Raw genomic sequence first — 19,759 nt, 5'->3', positions numbered from 1 at the left:
TAAGAAAAAAGAAAAAAGCCGGAAGTAGCGCTGTGGCTCAAGTGGTAGAGCGCTAGCCTTGAGCTGAAGAGCTGAGGGACAGTGCCCAGGCACAGAGTTCAGGCCCATGACCGGACCCCCCCCCAAAAAAAAAAATAAATAAAATAATGATGTATTCAGAAAACTTAAGAATCTTCCATTTGTTTCATTGCTGATACAGGTCAACATAAAGCAAGTTTTCGTGAGCTTCAAGGATGCCTAATTGTTAGATAGAAATTAAATGAATGGATTTGAAGGCTCTTGCCACATGAGCAGTGGGAAATCTCAGATAGTGGAAGGTATTAAATTCTGGGTTCGAACACAATATAGCCGACATTCTTTAAGGGAAAGAGGAGGGCTTGAAAAAGAATATGGTAAATGTGCTGGACTTGCTCTTACAACAAGGAAGAATGCTTTTCAGGGAAACTCCAGAGAAATCCTCATCAATTTTAACAGCTAGAATCTGCCTTTAAGTCAGCAGGATAGCAGCTGGCTGCAGTATTAATGGCTTTCCCAGTTGTTGGACTCTGTATCTTTGATTAACTCTCAGAGGGGTATTTGGCAGGAGAGGGGGAAATTTTTAATTTTTTTTAATAAATGCTTTCACAAAGAAAAACACCCTTCAAACAATCAAGTTTCCAAGATAAGTGTTGAATAAAAAACGATGCATCTTCCAAACAAGGAAGAAACACAGCAGCAACTCTCTTGCTAACTGTCCAAGATTAATTGCCTCAGAGAGAAGCTATAACTTAAGGGAATGAAGAATACACCTACAGACTGCAATCTGAGTCCTGACCAGACAGTCAGTTTGTCACTGCTCCTCAATGACAAATGACTCTGACTTGAACCTTATAAATAAATCTTTTCAACTAAAGAACTCAAAAGGCCATTGTCTTGATAGTACACAGCTAACTTCGCTGAAAATTCAAAAATATTTGTTTCCCTGTTTTCACTGAACCTATAGCCAAGAGAACCTAGTTTTTATTTCTATACCTGGATTATCAGAGATCTTAGTCAAGACCTTTCTTTACAACATTGTTAGTAGGAAACTAAGGCCCAGGGCTAGGAAGATGGCTCAGTGGTAGAGTGCTTGCCTTGCATGCATGAGGCCCTGGGCTCAATTCCTCAGCGCCATATAAGCAGAAAAAGCTGGAAGTGGCTCTGTGGCTCAAGTGGTAGAATGCTAGCCTTGAACTGAAGCACCCAGGCCCAGAGTTCAAGCCCCACAACCGACCAAAAAAAAAAAAAAAACGGAGACTAAGGCCCAGTCTCCATTTCCAAGGACTAGAAACTTGGGCAAGAGCTTTTACTTTTGCAAGGGAAGGATACTCCTGCTGCAGTTCCTCATAGGAGAGAACTAACAAAGTAGGGCTGGAGGTTCCTGGAACTGCAGAAAGTATATAGTTCCTTTTTCTCCAAGAAATAGTAATATAAAATAATTACCATTTACAAAGTTCTCTCTTTTTTATTCTACCATTTAATTTTATCTGCCTACATTATGCAAATACATATTCATACTGGGCATTTTGTGATTGAAAAATAAACATATAAAATCTAAGTGGTTATGTCTTCCTCCACACACCTCCTGGCTGTTTAATTCTTTCCTTCTGTATTTTCCCATTTTAAGCCCAGGCACAATCCAGATATATTCCTTTTTTTTTCTTCTTTTTTTCTTCTACATTTCCCAAAATAAATCTTCAAATGGATTTTCTTTGCTCAGAAAGAGTACTAATTCTAGGCTGGAGGGATGCTTCAGTGGTACAGCACCTGCCTGTATGAGGCACTGCCTGGAAAGTATGAGGCACTGAATTCAAAACCCCAGTAATTCCTGCTAATTAAGAGAGAGGAGAGAGAGAGAGAGAGAGAGTGTGTGTGTGTGTGTGTTTGTGTGTGTATGTGTGCACAAAACCCTAGTAATTCCTGCTAATTAAGAGGATGTGTGTGTGTGTGTGTGTGTGTGTAGAGAGAGAGAGAACTGATTCTATATTGAGTGTGCTCATACCTATAATCCCAACTACTCAGGCAAAGAATTAGTGATAATCTATTTCAAAGAATAAGCTAGATAAGGCACACTTATAATCCCAGCAGAAAGAGAGATAGGAGAAAGGCTGGAAATGTGGCTTAGTGGTAGAGTGCTTGCCTAGCATGCTTGAAGCCCTGGGTTCAATTCCTCAGTGCCACATAAACAGAAAAAGCTGGAAGTGGTGCTGGGCTCAAGTTGTAGAGTGCTAGCTCAGGGACAGTGCCCAGGCCTCGAATTCAAGCCCCAGGGCTGGCTGGCGCACACACACACACACACACGCACACACGCACACACGCACGCACGCACGCACGCACGCACACGCTCGCAAAAGGGGGAGGGGCGGGGATATAAGTAGGGAGATTGAAATCCAAGGTCAGCCAAGGCAAAAATATAAAACTTTACCTAAAAAACAAAATTAAAGAAAAAAAGGGCTGAGGAGGAGGCACAAGTAGTAGAGCACTTACCTAGCAATAGGGCTAGTAGGCATTGTCAAGAATTCTTAAGTCCAGGGAGGGGGGAGGCAAGGGATGTGAAGGGTAAACAAAGGAGGAGGCTGTAATGCTTGGTAAGAAATGCACGCATTATCCTGCCCATGCAATTGTAACCCCTCTGTACAGTATGTTCACAAATAAAATTAAATTAAAAAAAAATTCTTAAGTCCAGGAATGGGTGCAGTAGCTCACACTTGTAATTCAGCTACGTGGCAGGTAGAGATTTGGTTGATTTCTGAGGCCACCCAGACAAAAAACAGGGCACTAGCCTTGAGCTGAAGAGCTGAGGGATAGCACCCAATGCCAGAGTTCAGGCCCCACAACTGACGACGGGAAAAAAAAACAAAAACAAAAACACCTCAATGGGGCATGTGGTAGTGTTGCTTGTAATCCAGCTACTGATATAGGAAGGGGAACCAAAGTCTAAGGCCCTTCTCAGGCAAAAACACAAGAACTTAGGAAAACTAAAGCAAAAAAGGGCTGGAGGATCGCTCAAGTGGTCCCTAGCAAGCATGAGGTCCTGAGTCCAAACCCCAGATCTGCGAAGATGGAGACACAGAACAATCTTAATTCCAATCACTGCTACTGTAGGAATCACTTATTAATTTACAAACAGTGGAAAACTGGCTCTAATAAGTAAAAATGAAAGCATTTTATTGCTTTTATTTGGAAAAGTGGGATGTGAGTATGGATACTGTACTTGGTGGCACATGCCTGTTAGTCCCAGCTAATCAGGAGATTGAGTTAGATGACCTGAGCATAGCAATTACAGACCAGCCAGAGCAACATAATAAGACCCAGTCCCATGCACACACAATAATGCTAATAATTATAACTTGATATCTTTGAAGAAAATACCACAGATATACCTGATATTTAAATTCAATCCTAAATATCCTTGTCTATACTATTCCCACTGCTCTCCTTTTTTTTTTTCTTTCAGTCATGGGGCTTGAACTCTGGGCCTGGGTGCTGTCCCTCAGCTCTTCAGCTCAAGGCGAGCGCTCTACCACTTGAGCTACAGCACCACTTACAGTTTTCTGGTGGTTAATTGGAGATAAGAGTCTCATGGATTTTCCTGCCTGGGCTGGCTTTGAACTGCGATCCTCAGATCTCAGCCTCCTGAGTAGCTAGGATTATAGGCATGAGCCACCGGTGCCTGGCTACTCCACTCTTGATACCACTCCAACTCTTGAGATCTCAAGAGTTCTTTTTTTTTTTTTTTGTGTCATTCATGGTGCTTGAACTCTGGGCCTGGGCACTATCCCACAGCTCTTCAGCTCAAAGCTATCACCCTGCCACTTGAGCCACAGCACCACTTCTGGCTTTTTCTATTTATGTGGTGCTGAGGAATCGAACCCAGGGCCTCAGGCATGCAAGGCAAGCACTCTACCACTGAACCACCTTCCCAGCCCGAAAAGCAAGTTTTTAATGTCATTCCACATTTAAGAACTAATCGTGGACCAGACATTGTATACATCTGTACTCTCAGCACTGGAAGTACAAACAGGAAGATCATGAGTTTGAGACCAACCAGCCTGGGCTACATGACAAGATCCTGTCTCACAACAAAACTAAAGCAAAAAAGAACTTCTCAACAAATATAGACAGTTGGCAGATTCCTGGGTGATACAGCAGACTCCAGTCTGCAAACACAGTAATAGCTTTACAGTGTTAAGTTTCTCTTACACTTTTTAATGTTACAGTCAAAGGAAGATACAAAGCTTATTCCATTTCAACATGAAGCAGACAACCCTCTGGAGATTTCAGATAGCAAAAGTTATTCTTCCCTTTTGTGAATGCAAGTTATGTATTTATTACTAGAAACTAGTCACTGAATCCTTCAAAGGTCACAGATATTCCAGACTCAGAAGCAAAGCATGAGCAAGTACTACCAAGGACACGCAGCTTCACTCTGCTAGGATTTTTAGCCAAGAGTACTTGAAGTAAATATAGGTTTCACAAAGCCATTAGAATTACTGCCTCATGTGAGAAGAATTTTCTAGTTTCAACATATTTCCTTTGCCATAGGCTAAATTAACTTCCAGTCACACAAGATGCTGGTGACTCATGCCTCTTGTAACCCTAGCTACTTGGGAGGCTGAGATCTGAGAATCACAGTTTGAAGGCAGCCCATGCAAGAAATTCCATGAGATGCTTAACTCCAATTAACTGCCCCATTCTCCCCTCTACCACTGAGCCACCTTCCCAACCCCTGGTAATGATTTTTAAGAAGCTGAATATAATTGCCCAGTGGCTGGTATGTACTGTTGAGGTATTTGTGGTTGATCTAATCTGAATCATCCCTGGTTGTGCCTATCATTTGCAAGGATATACTCAGGTATCCTTTGCCTTGGAGGACAAAACAGCTACATAAAGAGGCAGGAATGAGCTAGTAATGGATGGTTTAAGGGTTATAGTTATATATTTAGAATAACAGGTGAAACAAAGAAAGAAATAAAGCTAGCTGGAATAGTCACAAAGGCACAAAAAAGCACCTCTTTTGTAAGCCTTTAGCAATCAGGGGGACAAAGCCCCTAACTAACCTGGGCTTTCTGTAAAAGCCACCCGTCTTTCTCCAAAGGGACAATAAAAATTAAAACTGACATTCCCTCATCCACATGTGCCATCTATATTCTGGTAAATGGTCTGAGCTCTCAAACAGGCAGACAGCAATGTCAAAAGACAATCACACCTTTACCCTGCTTGTGACCATCTTTATGCAAAGACAGCTGCTGAGGACTTCAGAAGAGACCTGCTAACAATAGATTTCTAGATGTCCCGTTTGTGCATTTTGATCAACACAAGGACTGTGACATCTCAGTCCTCACCAAGATAGAGATGAATGGCAGAAAATGTCTTCTTAGGAGGATGGTCATTAATCCAAACAACAAAAGAATAGAAAATTTAACTGCATTCTGACCAACTTCCAAGGCTATCCTTTTCAGAGCTAAATCTCAGTAGTCTTGCTTTTCAACAAGGTTGTGGAAGAGCTTAAATATGACTATGTATCAATGGGGGGGGGGTAACTAGTTCTGGGTCTTGAACTCAGGGCCTGGGCAGTGCCCCTAAGCTCTTTTGCTCAAGGCTACCCCTCTACCAATTGAGCCACAGCTCCACTTCTGGTGTTTTTAGTGCTTAATTAGAGATAAGAGCCCAAGCTGGCTTCAAACTGTGATCCTCGGATCTCAGCTTCCTGAGCTGATTATAGGCATAAGCTACCATCACCCAGCCTAAACTAGATTTTAAAGTATGTATCTATCTCTACAAGTAAAGATATGTCTTTTTTCGTTTTGTTTTTTTTTTTTGGGGGGGGGTGGGTCCAGTTGTGGGCCTGAACTCTGGGCCTGGGCGCTGTCCCTCAACTCTTCAGCTCAAGGGTAGCGCTCTACCACTTGAGCCACAGTGCCACTTCCAGCTTTTTTCTTTTTGCTTATGTGGTGCTGAGGAATCGAACCCAGGGCCTTGAGCATGCAAGGCAAGCGCTCTACCACTGAGCCACCTTCCCAGCCCCACAAGTAACGATATGTCAAATGGATACTTTGGCATACATATTAAAATATTTTGAAAGTTATTAGTTAACATATATATGAAAAATATTATTAAAGCTAACACCTTTCATTCAACAGATGATAGAAGAGATCCAAAGGATCAGACAAGGATCTGAGTATAGCTCCCTTGGCTTTCTGGGAATGTTTTCGACCTTGATGGGAATTGTTCAAAAAATGTCCAAGACTAACAAATGGAAAGATCTAAGACTAACAAATGGAAAGAGTGGAGAGGGAAACTTGAGGCCACACAGGCAGAACCAGGATATGCTGTGAAAAAAAGGAAACCCAATAGAAGAACAGTGTCTCTTAATGGCACTGTTAGGAGATTACAGGCTGCATCTATGGTATTTGTTTTTCTAAAAAAAGTATTAACTATAACAGTATAAGTCACTAGATAGCAAAGCTAAGGGAAAAGGCATTAGGACAGAGAAATTAAAATAGGATGGTACATTCCTTAATTTTTCACTCTCTCCTCAGAGTACTAGAGATAAAGAAAACAAGGTTTGGTCTATGGGTGGAGGTAAAGAAAAAGTATGAACAGAGAGCAAGCATATCAGTACCAATCAGCCAGCAATTTCCTTCACTAGAAGGAAACTGATTAATGACCATCCTGCTAAGAAGACATCATCTACCATTCATCTCTATCTTGATGCGGACTGAGATGTCACGGTCCCTGTGTTTATCAATATGCACAAACAGGACATCTAGAAATCTATTGTTAGCAGGTCTCTTCTGAAGTCCTCAGTAGCTGTCTTTGCACAAAGATAGTCTCAAGCAGGGTAAAGGTGTGATTGGACTACTCATGTTGAGGTGATTAAGCCTCAGCTACTTTCAAAAAACAAGATTACAGTCTCCATGAGTCCCAAAAGAGGAGACTTAGAAAGTAGCCAATTGTTAAACAAAACACCCAGGAAAATCCTGGTAAGTCAGTGCATCAAAATGAAGAAGATGTAAAATAAGGTCACACTGAAGCCCTGGGTGGGGTAGGGAAGCACAGGTGGGCTGGGGGAACACAGGGAAGAGGCAGTCTGACATATGAAAATAGAGGGGGAAGCAAGGGGGAGTGAGGAGGTGGTAGCAGAAGAAAAGGAAGGTAAGATAAGAACAGAACATTTTAAAGTAACCCAGAACTCCATTGTGAAGGACAAGTCACGAGGCAGGGTACAGCTCAAAGACATGAGCCCCACATTTCAGCACTGCTAAAACAGCCTTCCACACATGCATGGAAAGAGGGCTAAGCAATCCACAGCACTGACTCCCAGATCACCAAAGGCTTAATGAGAGAAAGTCACCTAGGCTTTTCAACAGCACTATATGCCAGCAGCCTTTTTGCCTCTTCCCCCTCTGCCTGGAGGCTTAAACCATGACCTCACACATGCTAAACAAGGGGATCTACCTCCCCTCAGCATGTGTGCTTAACCTGCCTAGGTAGACCCTAATGCTGGAAAAATAAATCGTATCTACAGAAAAAATTATGTCATTATAGGTGTCTGCCTGTAATGATACCTGTAAGGGACTTCATTCTCTTCACAGCCAGTGTATTACCTTTTCCCAGAGTGAACAAACAGAGAAAGATGCATCAGGTCTCTTCTCTAGTTGCTGATAGGGGAACAGGATCTCCACAACCATTTCACTTGCCACATAACAGCTGTTTCATGCAATCCCTGAATTTCTTGCATATTTAAATCTTTCTCCATTAAACCCATGTTCTTTCCTTTGCTACCAAGAACGCAACTGCTAGTATACTTAACGAAAACACCAGTAAAACAAATTGGCACAAAAGTTGTCACACTTAGTCATTTATGGCAAAAAGATCAAACATGTCATTAAACTCTGTTACAAGATAGTTTGTGGAGGACTAGATGGTTGAGGGAGAGGTAACAATAAGAACTCGTGAGGGGCTGGGAAGGTGGCTCAGTGGTAGAGTGCTTGCCTTGCATGCATGAGGCCCTGGGTTCAATTTATCAGCACCACATAAATAGAAAAAGCCAGAAGTGGTGCTGTGGCTCAAGTGGCAGGGTGATAGCTTTGAGCTGAAGAGCTGTGGGATAGTGCCCAGGCCCAGAGTTCAAGCACCATGAATGACACAAAAAAAAAAAGAACTCTTGAGATCTCAAGAGTTGGAGTGGTATCAAGAGTGGAGTAGCCAGGCACCGGTGGCTCATGCCTATAATCCTAGCTACTCAGGAGGCTGAGATCTGAGGATCGCAGTTCAAAGCCAGCCCAGGCAGGAAAATCCATGAGACTCTTATCTCCAATTAACCACCAGAAAACTGTAAGTGGCACTGTGGTTCAAGTGGTAGAGCACTAGTCTTGAGCTGAAGAGCTCAGGGACAGCACCCAGGCCCAGAATTCAAGACCCATGGCCAACCAAAAAAATTAAAAAAAATAAAATAAAAGCAGAGTAGAGGGGTTGGAGGTGTGGATCAGTTGGTAGAGTGTTAACCAATGAATGAAAATGTCAGGTAATGAGTTTCAATCTCCATCTTGGCCGGAAGGATGGAGGAAGTAGAGTGGAGTAGAGGAATGGCTATTCCATGCCAATAATGCCAGTGAAACATAGGTGTATGCGTCTGTGTGTGAAGCTTAAGAATCCTTCAGGGCTGGGAAGGTGGCTCAGAGGTAGAGCACTTGCCTTGCATGCCTGAGGCCCTGGGTTCGATTCCTCAGCACCACATAAGCAAAAAGAAAAAAGCCGGAAGTGGTGCTGTGGCTCAAGTGGTAGAGAGCTAGCCTTGAGCTGAAGAGCTGAGGGATAGCGCCCAGGCCCAGAGTTTAAGCCCCATGACCGGTTGAAAAAACCAAAATACAGGCTGGGTATGTGGCTTAGTGGTGGAGTGCTTGCCTAGCATGCATGAAGCCCTGGGTTCGATACCTCAATACCACAAGCAGAAAAAGCCAGAAGTGGTGCTGTGGCTCAATTGGTAGAGTGCTAGCCTTGAGCAAAAAGAAGCTCAAGGACAGTGCCCAGGCCCTGAGTTCAAGATCCAGGACTTGCAAAACAAACAAACAAACAAAAATACCAAAATAAGCAGTGGCTCATGACTGTAATCCTAGTTACTCAAGACACTAAGATCTAAGGATCAAGTTATGAAGCAATCCCAGACAGAAAAGTCTGTAAGACTCTTATTTCCACTAGAAACTACCCCCCACCCCCCCCCAAAAAAAAACAGAATTAGAGCTGCAGCTCAAAAGATAGAATACTAGCCTTGAAAAAAAGAAGCTCAGGGATAACACCCAGGCCCCGAGTTAAAACTGCAGGATTAAAAAAAAGTCAAATGTCCAATTTGATATAAGCCAGAAAAACTCAATTACAGGCTAAGATGAAATGTAAAAGATATGGTGGATAAAGGAGGACACAGGGGTCAGAAATATCAAGTTGGAGAAAGCAGAATGCAAAACTCAACAGTAAGATCAGGGATCTTAGAATTCTGGAACCTGGGATTAATCTTTCTCCTTTACATCACCCCTGCCCCATTCAACAATATCAAGAGGAACAAAAAGAAGAAAAATAGGAGGCAAAGGAAGCAAGGGATCATCTCTTAACTCACCATATTAATTCGACAAGTAATATATGACCTAGGAAGAGGAAGACTGAGAAAGTTAATAGAGCAGGACCACAAGTATCCTGTCAGAATATTGAGAGAGAAAACTGCCTTTTAGGGCAAGCCAAGAATTTAAAAAAAAAAAAGCTGGGTGCTGATGGCTCACACCTGTAATCCTAGCTACTCAGAAGGCTGAGATTTGAGGATTGCAGTTCAAAGCCAGCCTTGGTAAGAAAGTCATGAGACTCTTACCTCCAATTAACTACCAGAAAATCAGAAATGATGCTGTGGCTCAAAGTGGTAGAACAATAGCTTTGAGCGAAAGAGTCCAGAATGTGTCCAGGCCCAGAGTTCAAGCTCCACGATCGAGCTAAATAAATAATTTTAAAAAAAACCCTCCACATCTACTCTGCTTGAGACTAACACCATCCTTACTCCCTGCCTGGCACCATGAAGATAAACATCCATGAAAAGAAGCATTCCACTATATACACAAAAGAGGCTTATAAATAAATGTTGCCTCAAGAGCCACAGCCATCTTCTCCCACTCTGGCCTAGGGCCCAGTAGGCTGTCCCTTGCTATGGGTGCCTGTGAATCAGCAATACCAATGCCAGAGATGGGAGTGCTCCCAAGCATTTGAGCCCTATGTCCCTCACCCCATTATCCTGTTATCATAAATAATAATTTTGGGGTTGGAAGCAAAGAATGTTTACCAATGCTGGGCAGACAGTGGCTAACTTGAAAGCATGCATAACTTGGGAGGAGGGAGAAGGCAGGCCAAGTATGTACTTACTCAAAGTCCTCAAATTCCAAGTCAGTTCCCTCTACTGACGGACCCTGGTTGTCTGAGGAAGAAGAGGAGGTGGAAGAACGGAGACGGTTCTGTTGGTAGCGCATGGAGCGCTGGCGAATACTGTCTCTCCGTGAGAGATACTGGATCATCCTCTGGGCGTAGTATGCAGCAGGAGATAATCTGAGAGAGAGATGGACAAATAAAACTAGCACTAATGTGGGGAATATTGTGAACAACAGTAAATCCAGCTCTCTCATGGCATCTCCCCGCTGAGGCAAATTCCGGATGCATGAAAAATACAGGACATTTAACTCACCAGGAGGTATGTACTGCAGAATATACTTATCAGACTATCACCAGTGCTTCTGTTCTAAGGCAAATAGCAATTTAATCAGTCATCTTCTGTTGAAGGACTACCCTTTCTCAAGAGGATTAGCACTGAGCTTTTCTATTTAGCTTCTTAACCTGGCTTAGCTTTTCAGGGTGCCCTTAAAACATAGTCACAGCTTTTCTTTGATCACCACAGACAAAAATGTAAGAAATGAGAAAGGCCTTCACATTCATCTACTCTTTCCATTTTGCAAATCAGAAAACAGGCCAGGGAATGGTAAGTACTGGATGATTAACAAAAGCACCACAAACACCTAAGTATCATCCAAGGTTATCATTTTCACTAGAACTTCTTTTCCCTCTCTGACAAATGTACGTAAGTCCAAATTTCACTTAATGCCTTATAACTGTATCTTTCAACCTCTTAGATTAATCACAGATATTTGTAACATGGAGAAAATATTTAGGGTAAGGATTGACAGTAATATATACCTGAGAAAACAGAAAGTCGAAAAAAAAATTTTTCTACTCTAAGAATCAGAGCATAGAGGCAACATAGGTATATCTTCCTTACTAGCTATTCCAATAAATCATTAGTCTAGACTCTCATTCTTCAAACCAAGGATTCAATTATCTTAATATTCCCTGACAACTTCTAGTGCATTACACAATTCCCCACATTCCATTCCTTCATTCTCAAGTTTTCCTCCATCTCTCACAACACAGTTATATAATTTGAGGCTATGAACTGAGAATATGAAAAGAATAATAAGAGAAAAATGTTTTTTTGAGAATATTAAGTGAATTGCTAAGCATTTCAACTTAAAATCTGAGGCACATACTCTTACTAGGAATTTTATCATACAGAAACAAGCAAGAGTACAAATATGTATATGTAAACATGTATATATATACACATACACACATAAGGAAGTTCATTTAAGCATCGTCAACACTAGTAAAAAGGTGGGAAATAACCAAATAGTGACAAATTAAATAAATTATACCCATAAAGAAACGCTATGAAATCATTAAAAGATTAAATGATCCCTCTATACTCAAAAGAAAAAGTCTCTAAACTACAAATTTTAAGTGGAGGAAGAGTTAAAGAATAGTATGTATATATGAATATGTATACAAAAATATGTATTTCTGTAATTAAGGGAAAAAACTAAGAGGAGACACAGCAATCCAACTGAGGACTCTTAAGGACTTTTATATTTTATATACTTCTATAAATGTTTGAATATAAAAAGAAAAAAGTTCATATCTTCTGTTACTTTCTAGTGGAAATCTAAAAAAACTGATCAAGAATAGAAACAGTTGTATCCAAATGGTATAAAAGGTATTTATTGCTGGGAGCAGTGGAACATTTTCATGATGTTCCTGGCTACTTAGGAACCTTGAGGTGCTGGACTGATAGTGACAGGATGAAAGTTTGAGACCAGCCTCAAACTTTTATCAAGGTCTAGTTTCAGAAACAAACAAAACAAAACAACCAAAATACAAAATGAAAAATTGTTTGCAAACATCTTACACTTGGACTTTTCAGGGCCCTGAAACCTTGTCCTCAGTAATTCTACTGACACAGGCCAAAGGAGATCCTGCAGCTAACTGCAACAGGAAGTGAGCCTGTCTTGAAATGCCTGTCATCGGAGGTGGTATCCTTCTGTCAGATGCCAAATGGAATTCACAAGGAGGTAGGTGATGATCTTTGGAACTCAAAAGTCTGTGACATGGAATAATATGCCACACTCAGCATCACCAAACTCAAATGAAATATAGTAGTAGAACATACAGACATCTAGGCCAAGACCATCAGAGTACGAAAACTCTTTGCTAACAGCCTCAACTGGTGGAATTCTCATTATCCACTTGGGCCCCTATTCCCATGGTTTTGTTGTTGTTGTTTAATACGGATCAATCACAGAAAACTAAAATTTCAACAGACAGAATACTCTTCAGTTGTTCTTATTGCTACCAAATACACAGAAATCTTCTGCCAAAAATCAGTATCAATTAGATTCTCAAGTCAACCATATTAGACAAGAATGGAACAGGAAAAATGTTTTCAAGAAGGGAGCAGATCCTGTAAAGTGACTTTATGTGACCATAAATATACTCATTCTTCAGTGATAGCCTACTCTCAAATGGAAAAATTATAATAATGTTACTGCTGATGGTAATGCTAATAAAGAATGCTTTTCATTGTAGGGATATAAATTCAGCACTAGGTAACCAAACTTATCTTACTATAGGACAAGAATTCCCTAAATTATGAAACTACATATCAGTGGTTACAAAACAAAACAAAACAGGGAAGAAAAAAATGGGAGAGAAAATTCTTAACATCCTAGCCTTGTCCTATCCACCTGGTAAGAGGAAAAGGAAAAAAATGACAGCTGTAAAGAGCTAAAAATCCATCAAACAATTCTAAAGTGTTCCAACTGAAAATTTTAAGCGTATACATAACTCCTCAAGTTTTCTTCAAGGAAGAAACACCTATCACTCAAAAAAACACACACACACACACACAAAAACTATACTATGTTCAAAGAAAAAATATAAAAATCCCACTATCACAAAGTATGACACTTTCAGTAATCAAGAGATCAGGGCATGGATAAATATTGGCATATATGAAAAGAGGGCAAATAATGAATGCTCCTTAAAAACCACTTGTCAGGGAATGAGCCTTCCATTACTGTCCTAAAAGAAATTGTTATATTTCTATGTTTTGTATCCCAGTGTTTAAAAGTACTTGACAATGGCAAAATTTCCTTCCTTTATTAAAGAATTCGTCACTTCCCAACATAACTAGAGATTAACATAAACTTCCTTGCTTCAGCCATCATATAAGTTGCCTATATGTTGTTAAAGTCATCAACTCCTATTCCTGAGTCCTCAGATTGGCCATTTCTTGGTATGGAAAATGAAGTAAGGAGATAATTTAAAAATTCTGTTCACTAGTATCTCAAAAAGTATAGTATCATAACTGTGTCAACAACAAAATTATTTAATAGCCCTGGAATCAACCTAAAGATGTTTCCAAGTGGACTCAGTCAATCTGGTCAAAGCTCATTTAATTTTATCTGACCTATGTTACTACCTTGGTAACCCAACTATTATAAAGTTATTCATTTTTCAAACTCTCAATACATGCTCTTGTATTAATTAAATAAAGTTCAGTTATCCCTTTTAGATCATTAGTGGAATCAATAAAACCAGCTGAGACAACCACAAGGGGCTACTCAATATTCTATCCTTGGTTCTGTTATCTACATCTGGGAAGGATGGGTTTTGAATTCATCTAATTACCTTAAAGGATATGCTCTAATAAAATGACAGTGTTTCATTGTTATTCTTTTTCACCTCTTCCTACAAGAGTCCCCAAAATATTAAGTGAAAGTGCTTGTCTTCTGCCCTTTGATATTCTAAATTTCCTAAATTATAACAAATAGAAATGTTTTTGCTTTGTTTTAATTAATATTTTCCTATAGGTATATGTTCTTAAATTTTCAGTTCCCCTTTGGCTGTCCATTTGACTAGCAATGGCCTCAAGCCACTGGGAAAGAACATTGTGAGATGGCCTGTGGTTTTTGCAGCTTCCCCCTTCCCCCAACAGAAATGAGCCCCAAAGTACAAGAGCTCGGTCATAATCCTCTGTACCAGAGGTGCTATTCACTTACCTGCAAAACTTCCCAAACACCTGAATTCCTGTCTTAAAACTGTAACTGAAGAATAAAAGAGCACCAGGACCAGAGAGGCACAGGAAGGGCTTCCAACAGCTTGGCAACCCCAAGGGCCGCCCCTCCCTCCCACCTAGTGCCATTTCTCACTTTGGCCTTACCTCGCTGGGTCTGGGTAAATTGGGTGCTCTCTGGATCCTGCTCCATCATAACGGGATAATGAAATGAGAGAAGACTCCAGCAGCCTCCTAGCAGAGATTAAAAAAATGGCAATAATCCCTGTCAATTACCAACTCAGAGGTCATTCACAAGGGAAATGGGGGAGAGGTAAATAACATCCCCCTTTGCAGCCAGCTAACATCTATGATCTGGAACCTTACCCTTTCTACTAGCTAAGTATGTAAAAACATAAAGAGCTATAGAGAGCTCCCATATTAGGTGTGTCTATTTGTACTGTGCTGAAGAGTACTCTTTGGTGAGAAATCATGTCTTAGAAACATGATCTTTTTCTGCTTACAGTGCAACTAGTAGACAAATACAAGGCTAAAATCAACATAGGAGGGAAAAGTAAGCATATACATAGAGATTATCATGTGGTGCCAATGTTTATCTTAACATTTAGTTCCTCCATATCAGCAAAATCCACATTCCCATTCTGCTCTACCTATACCATTTTGTGAGGAAAAAGTACTCTTAGAGATCAACAAGATGAAATATACACACTTCTCATGGAGCACTCTTGGATGCCAGGTAATATGCTAAGTAAGTACTTCACATGTACTTCTTTCTTTAAAGCTCACTGCAACCTGGAGAAGTGGATTTTATTAAATACATGAGAACAGTGGGCCTAGAAATTAAAATATATGGCCTTCTGGCAAACAACTATTTTGCATCAGTGAAGGCCTGTCTTCAAATCTCTATATTGTACTTCAAGACCTTCCATAGCTAAACTATAATTTATTCCTGCCCTGCTGAGCAACAGACACTAGCAAAGAAGGGAGACGTTCTACCACTCAGCTCCAGCCAACTGTTCCAAACTACAATGAAAGCTCAATATTGCTGGCTCTCTTCCTACTCTGTAAAGGTAGCCAACAAAGACAAAATAAATATAGACATACATACATACATACATACATACATACATACATACATACATACATAAAGGTAATCAGAAATCTGGACTTTTTTTCCCCCAATCATAGGGCTTGAACTCAGGTCTGGCACTGTCCCTGAGCTTTTCTGCTCAAGAATAGTGCTCTATCACTTCCAGCCACAGCGCTGCTTCAAGTTTTCTAGTGGTTAACTGGAGCCTCACGGACTGTCTGGCCCCGGCTGGCTTTGAACCACAATCCTCAGATCTCAGCCTTCTGGGTAGCTAGGATTACAGGAGTGAGCCACTAGTACCCAGCTGAAATCTGAACTTTTGTATGAAATCTTCTAGTTGTTAAATTTTGGCTACACAATAAGGATCAGTTAAAACACACCTCATATATATGACCTTCCTGGGTCTACCATGTTTGCTATCCTGCTTCCCAATAATATTTATGCACTGGGAGCCAATGAAGCTCCTATCTTAAAATGTTTCAAAGGAAGCGGTTTCAGAAAAAAAATGCATATTGTTCCTCTCTAGCAGCATCTTGCCTGGCTCTGCTAGGAATAAGGTCTCCAGCTCCCTGTCAGACTCTTCTTTAAAGGAGATCTGGACAGCAGTTATCAATCATTTTCAATTGAGTTAATTCAATTTAATGCTATTAAAACTAGCAGGCTTTAGGTATAGTCATGTGCAGTCACTTTATCCCAGAAACTGGCATAAAGAAGCATTTTCCCCAAATCAGACTATGGAAGAAACACAGCCAAGGCCCTAAAGAACTCTGCTTTCCAACTTTTCTGCAGGGGTTCCCCTGCAGAAAACAAGACCATATGTCCACTCTTCTAACAAATGGAGCACTGAACGAGAACAGACAATATAACTCAAAGAAAGAAAAGAATAAAAATACATCTTCCTGATTGAATGCCTAAGTCCTCAGTAATATCATTTTTACAGGAACAGAAAGGTTGTGCTTTTTGGAACTAAGATGTGGCTCAAATGGTAGAGTGCCTGCTGTAAGTGAAAAAAGCCAAGCCAGGGCCAGTGTCAGCATTATTATTATTTTATTTTTTGGTCTGAGATTGGGACTCAAACTTGGTACGTGATGTTTTTGCTCACTGGCTAGTGCTCTATCAACTGAACCATGCCTCCAACCCCAAGTGCCAGCATTATTTTGTTGGTTGTGGTACTTGAACTCAGGACCTGGGATCTGTGCCTGGGCTTTTTTGTTCAAGACTAGTGCTCTACTACTTTGAGCCACTTCTGGTTTTCTGGTGGTTAACTGGAGATAAGAGTCTCCTGGCCTTTCCTGCCCTGGCTAGCTTTTAACCTGGTGATCCTCAGATCTCAGCATTCTCAGTAGCTAGGATACAGGCGTGAACCGCCAGTGCCAGGCCAGTGCCTGCATTATTATATAAGAAGAAGAAGAAGAGGAGGAGGAGGAGGAAGAGGAGAAGGAGAAAAAAGCTGTGTTTCATACATCATAAAGCATACTTTTATACATTCTAATATATCATAATTTGGGATCAATCTTGTAATTGCCACTTTTTCCTTCTTTAAGACATAAAATAATGCTTATCTCTCAGCCTTTGAAATAGAAGATGCTTGCCCTAGGGGAAAATGACACATAGACTAGAGAAAAAAGAAAAACTTTTGAGAAGTATTTATTCAGTACGTTTATGTCACATTTTAAAAATTAATTTATAGCCAGGTGCCGGTGGCTCATGCCTATAATCCTAGCTACTCAGGAGGCTGAGATCTGAAGATCACAGTTCAAAGCCAACACAGGCAGTAAAAGCTGTGAAACTCTTATCTCCAATTAACTACCAGAAAACTGGAAGTGGTGCTGTGGCTCAAGTGGTAGAGCACTCACCTTGAGCTGAAGAGCTGAGGGACAGTGCTCAGACCCAGAGTTCAAGCCCCATAACCGACACCCCCCCAAAAAAAATTATTTTTAACCTGGTGCTGGTGGCTCACTCGTGTATTTTTTTTGGGGGGGGGTCTGGTCATGGGGCCTGAACTCTGGGCCTGGGCGCTGTCCCTCAGCTCTTCAGCTCAAGGCTAGCGCTCTACCAGTTGAGCCACAGTGCCACTTCCGGCTTTTTTCTTTTCGCTTATGTGGTGCTGAAGAATCGAACCCAGGGCCTCATGCATGCAAGACAAGTGCTCTACTCCTGAGCCACCTTCCCAGCCCCTCATGTAATTCTAACTACCAGAGATCCAGAGATTTTGAGGACTGAGGATGGAGGCCAACTAGGGAAAATGCATGCAAGACACCTTCTTACCCATAGCTGAACTCAGTGGTGCATGTCATCCCAGCCAATCAGGTGGCTGAAGTCAGGAGAATGCGGGTCTAGGGAAACCCTGGCAGAAAAGTTTGCAAGACCTCTTCTTAACAATTGAGTTCAGTGGTGTATGCCTGTCAACTTAGCTACAACAGAAAGTACAAATAAGAGAAGTAACAACCAGGCTGACTTGGCCAAAAAGACCAGAGCCCAAAAGGGTAGAGGCATAGCTCAAGTGGAAGAGTGCACACCTAACAAGCAAAAAGCCCTCAGTTCAAACCCCCGTACTAGAAATTAACTGGTATATGAAAACATTAAATTGAAAGTTGGTGAAGCACCTTGCTATGTTTCAATATTTGGGTCAGATTAAGCATATCTCTTTAAACATATTTATCTCTGTTAAAATCTAATTTTCTGAACTATATAGTACATTATTGTTACTATAGTCACCCTCCTGTGCAACAGCAATGAGAATTTCCTGTTAGTAATTATAACTTAGTGTATTCATTAATCAACCAATGTCGTTTTCTACAGTACTTATTCATTACTAATAAACTAGTTCCTTAAGATCTAAGTGAGAGTTAAAAATGGAAGGTCTGGGAACAGCTGTCTACCCTAGAAAATTTGTAAGACTGTTCCAATCCCTGGACTTAGTCCTGCTAGCTCTAAACCCTGCTGTTGTATTGCCCTCCAAATAGCTGTTTAGTAGAGGCCTTTTGATGAGAAGCATCCTCCAGAATGACCAGAACACAGCCTTATTCAGTGGTTTAGCCTGAAAATGTTAAGCTAAGAAGGCAACTATTACCCCTACTACATCAAGGCAGTGACAGCACTGAGAGATTCTGAGAGAGCTGTATTAGGGAGGCTATAAAGGAGATTCCTAAACTGAAAGTGTTTAAACAACTTCCATTTCCATGATTCCATCTAATATTCCTGCAAAGTCTACTTCCCACCCTAACTTCCTATCTTAATTAGGAAGACATTTAAATCAGAGTAAAATCAAAATATTAAGTAAACTTTGTCTCTAGGGAGTCCTTGCTGAGGTTCTTTTGGAACATGTATCCTCTGTGCCTACTTACTATAGAATCTTTTGGCACCAACTGCTCCACAAATAATGTAGTGGGCCTGGAAAGCCACATATACAGCATTTTAACTGCTAATGCACAAAATAAAGAAAACCAATCAGGACAAATAGTACTACATCACACATACAGATCACTGATGAAACACAAATTCCTTGCATCATGTGGAGTTAAAACAGACTTCTTCAATTGATGTCAAATAAAGAAAGAACTATAGTTACTAGACAAATAAACATCATCACCACCACTACCACTCCTAGCACCTCAGAGAAAGATCTTTCTCTCCTAGTGTTAGCTTCTTGCAGAGAGCCACCTAGTAAAAAATGTCATGAGAAAAATGGAATGGGTTGGCAGCCATTTTTGCCTTCTGCTCTGGCCCCCACAAATGGGATTTGACTTAATGACCTATCATGTAATTTGATAATCTGAAATCAGGAAGGGCAGAAGGGAGGCGTCAGATAAACTTGTTCGGGCTTGAAGCTGACATTTCATTCTGACCTATAATCTCAATTTAGAAATGTTTTAAAGAAGCTCTGACGGGGGGAGGGGGGAGCTCTTTCTTTTCTCTACCAGCTTATCTGGTTCATTGTCTATATCAATGATGTCTAAGCAAAAACTAACTAGAGCTATGCTATTCTGATCTGCTACAGAGCAGACAGAATAATCAAAAGCCTTTCACCAATAAAAGTATTTTGTAAAAGTCTGGACCACTATTATATCAAATTGTACACTGCCTTGTATATTGAATATGTAAGAAACTTCAGTATTGAATTTTTTTTGGGGGGGAGGGGGGTCCGGTCGTGGGGCTGAACTCTGGACCTGGGTGCTGTCCCTCAGCTCTTCAGCTCAAGGCTAGCGCTCTAC

At 40.8% G+C, this 19,759-nt stretch overlaps 1 protein-coding gene across 1 annotated transcript in view; it reads right to left on the bottom strand.

The window, feature by feature from the left end:
* Ambra1 (autophagy/beclin-1 regulator 1) overlaps positions 1-19,759 on the bottom strand; it is a 170,100-nt gene that overhangs the window by 112,843 nt on the left and 37,498 nt on the right. The window contains exons 8-9 of the mRNA XM_013029964.1: positions 14,603-14,689; positions 10,423-10,602 (exon numbers count right to left, since the gene is read on the bottom strand). Coding sequence (XP_012885418.1) covers positions 10,423-10,602; positions 14,603-14,689 — 267 coding nt within the window. The remainder of the gene's footprint in view (positions 1-10,422; positions 10,603-14,602; positions 14,690-19,759) is intronic.

Source organism: Dipodomys ordii, unplaced genomic scaffold, assembly GCF_000151885.1.
Source record: "Dipodomys ordii isolate 6190 unplaced genomic scaffold, Dord_2.0 Scaffold125, whole genome shotgun sequence".
Classification (NCBI taxonomy): domain Eukaryota; kingdom Metazoa; phylum Chordata; class Mammalia; order Rodentia; family Heteromyidae; genus Dipodomys; species Dipodomys ordii.
Note: the sequence above shows the minus strand (reverse complement) of the source record. Positions and strands in the feature narration are given on the sequence as shown.